At 44.9% G+C, this 1,977-nt stretch overlaps 1 protein-coding gene across 1 annotated transcript; it reads right to left on the bottom strand.

The window, feature by feature from the left end:
• Positions 1-369: 369 nt before the first annotated feature.
• Positions 370-1,653, bottom strand: LOC106761188 (RING-H2 finger protein ATL11). The gene has a single exon (XM_014644714.2). It carries the CDS (start codon positions 1,651-1,653, stop codon positions 568-570), a length of 1,086 nt encoding a protein of 361 aa, XP_014500200.1. The 3' UTR covers positions 370-567.
• Between the last annotated feature and the right edge of the window lie 324 nt (positions 1,654-1,977).

The following is a 1,977-nucleotide window of genomic DNA, read 5'->3' as shown; positions in this document are numbered from 1 at the left end:
TTTACTCTGTTTGACACATTTTTGCTGAGAAAGACTTTTGAAACAACAAATAAAGTTAAAAAAATTTAATAAAAAGAATTAAAACCAGAGTTTTCTAAAGTTGAAGGACTAAATTGTATCTTAATTTAAAAGAGAGACTAAACCAAAATCGCCCAAAGTATAGGAACAAAAATATATTTAAGCCTTTATTATTTGATAAAACTACATTTAAGTTGATTAAAACAAATATTAAAAATAAAATTTGAAAATTCGTGGAGCATTCATTATAAACTGCAGAAGATAAGCATCCATAAAAGAAAGTGTTTGTTTGAGAATTGTGTATTTGTTTCACCATCCAGAACACAAAAAATTACAAACTCCACAAACATAAGAATGAACAAATACTGTTATATACATGCAGACAGTGTATGTGTAATGTAAAAGGAACAATTCCATTGGAAAGCAAACACCAATGGTGGTTGGTAAATTCGTAAAAATGGCAAAAGTAAAGAGTAATGATATAATCATCGTATCATCTTCTAATAATCTTTCTTTGACCATCATCCACCGAACTAACAAACCAAACATTTAATTATCAGTATCCTTCGTGGTCTCCGAGAAAAGCCGATCCGAAGAACGTTCGCCGACATCTTCCTTAATGGAGTCCTTGGCCGGAGGGCTCTGAAAAAACCACCGTCTGTCGTGTCCACGCACGTGAGGGCTGCTGCTGCTGCTGCTGCCATCCATGCCTCTTGTCACGTGAGGACTAAGACTGTGACCAACGCTTCTGGTCCTGTAACCCCTCCTCCCACTGTTCTCGCGCGTGAGTCCCAGGCTCAAGCCGCAACTCTTGGTGCGACTCAGCGTCGTGGAAGTCATCAGCTGGTTCCGCACTTCCTCGGGCAAACGCAGAGTGAACCGCTCGCAATTCTCTCCCGGTTGAACCAGCGAGTGACCCGTCGAGTGAGATCGCGGAATCAAGCTTGCGATGCTGAAACCCGTTGACCTTGACCGAGGTGAACGGTTGCGATTAATGAAATCATTGGGCTTGGGAGAAACCGTGGGTTCAGGTTGGACCGGGGAGTTTAAAACGGGTTGAACCGGATCCGGGATTGGGATGGAAACAAAGGAGGGGTCGTCGGGTTTGGGGACAAGGTTGGCACGACAGACGGGACAAGTGGAGTGATTGGCGAGCCACGCGTCGATGCACTCGGGGTGGAACACGTGGCTGCACTTGGGTATCAAACGCAGCGTTTCCTCCTCCTCGAACTCGTTCAGGCACACGGCGCATTCTAGCGTGGCGCGTCCTATCTTGAGGCTCTTCACGGTGGAGTATACGAAGGTGGGGAAGGTCTCGATGATTTCGCGGTCAAGACCACGTGGCCGACGCGTGATCGAGATAGACAAGTCGAACCTCCCTCGCATCCTTCGCTCCGCGCACTGGCGCGTGTACACGGAGAGGAACCCGAGGAAGAAGAAGACCGCGACCAGGATGACCAGAACGATGGCCATGGACTTATCGAACTTCATCTTGGATAAGCGGTCCGGCGGCGGTGGTGTGAGTTGGTTGGGAAGCTGCGCGGCGGCCGGCGGCGGAAAGTGCGTGAGGAGAATAAAATAACAGTAAAAAAGAAAAAGGTCATGGTGGAAGGTGGTGAGTGGCAGAGTGATCATGAGAGTTTGAATTTGAGTGTTTGGTTTGAAGATTTTGGTCGTAATTAATAGTAGCCACCATACATGGCCGTTGATTCCTCCTCTGTTGAGTTTTGAGTCTCCGAGTAATTAATGAAAGAAGCTGCCCAAAACGGTACCGTAAGAGTTTGGATTATGGTGGCCAAGAAAAATTAGGAGTCTACGTAGACTTTGCGCCTACATCAAGTTTTCAGAACAGGATAAAGCCTTTATTTTAAATTTTCTATTCAACGATTGGGAATGGAGCCAAAATACTCTCCATATAATGATTTACCAAGTCTTTATAAATTCATATCATAATAATAG

This window comes from Vigna radiata, chromosome 5, assembly GCF_000741045.1.
Source record: "Vigna radiata var. radiata cultivar VC1973A chromosome 5, Vradiata_ver6, whole genome shotgun sequence".
Classification (NCBI taxonomy): Eukaryota; Viridiplantae; Streptophyta; class Magnoliopsida; order Fabales; family Fabaceae; genus Vigna; species Vigna radiata.
This window is presented reverse-complemented; position numbering and strand designations above follow the sequence as displayed.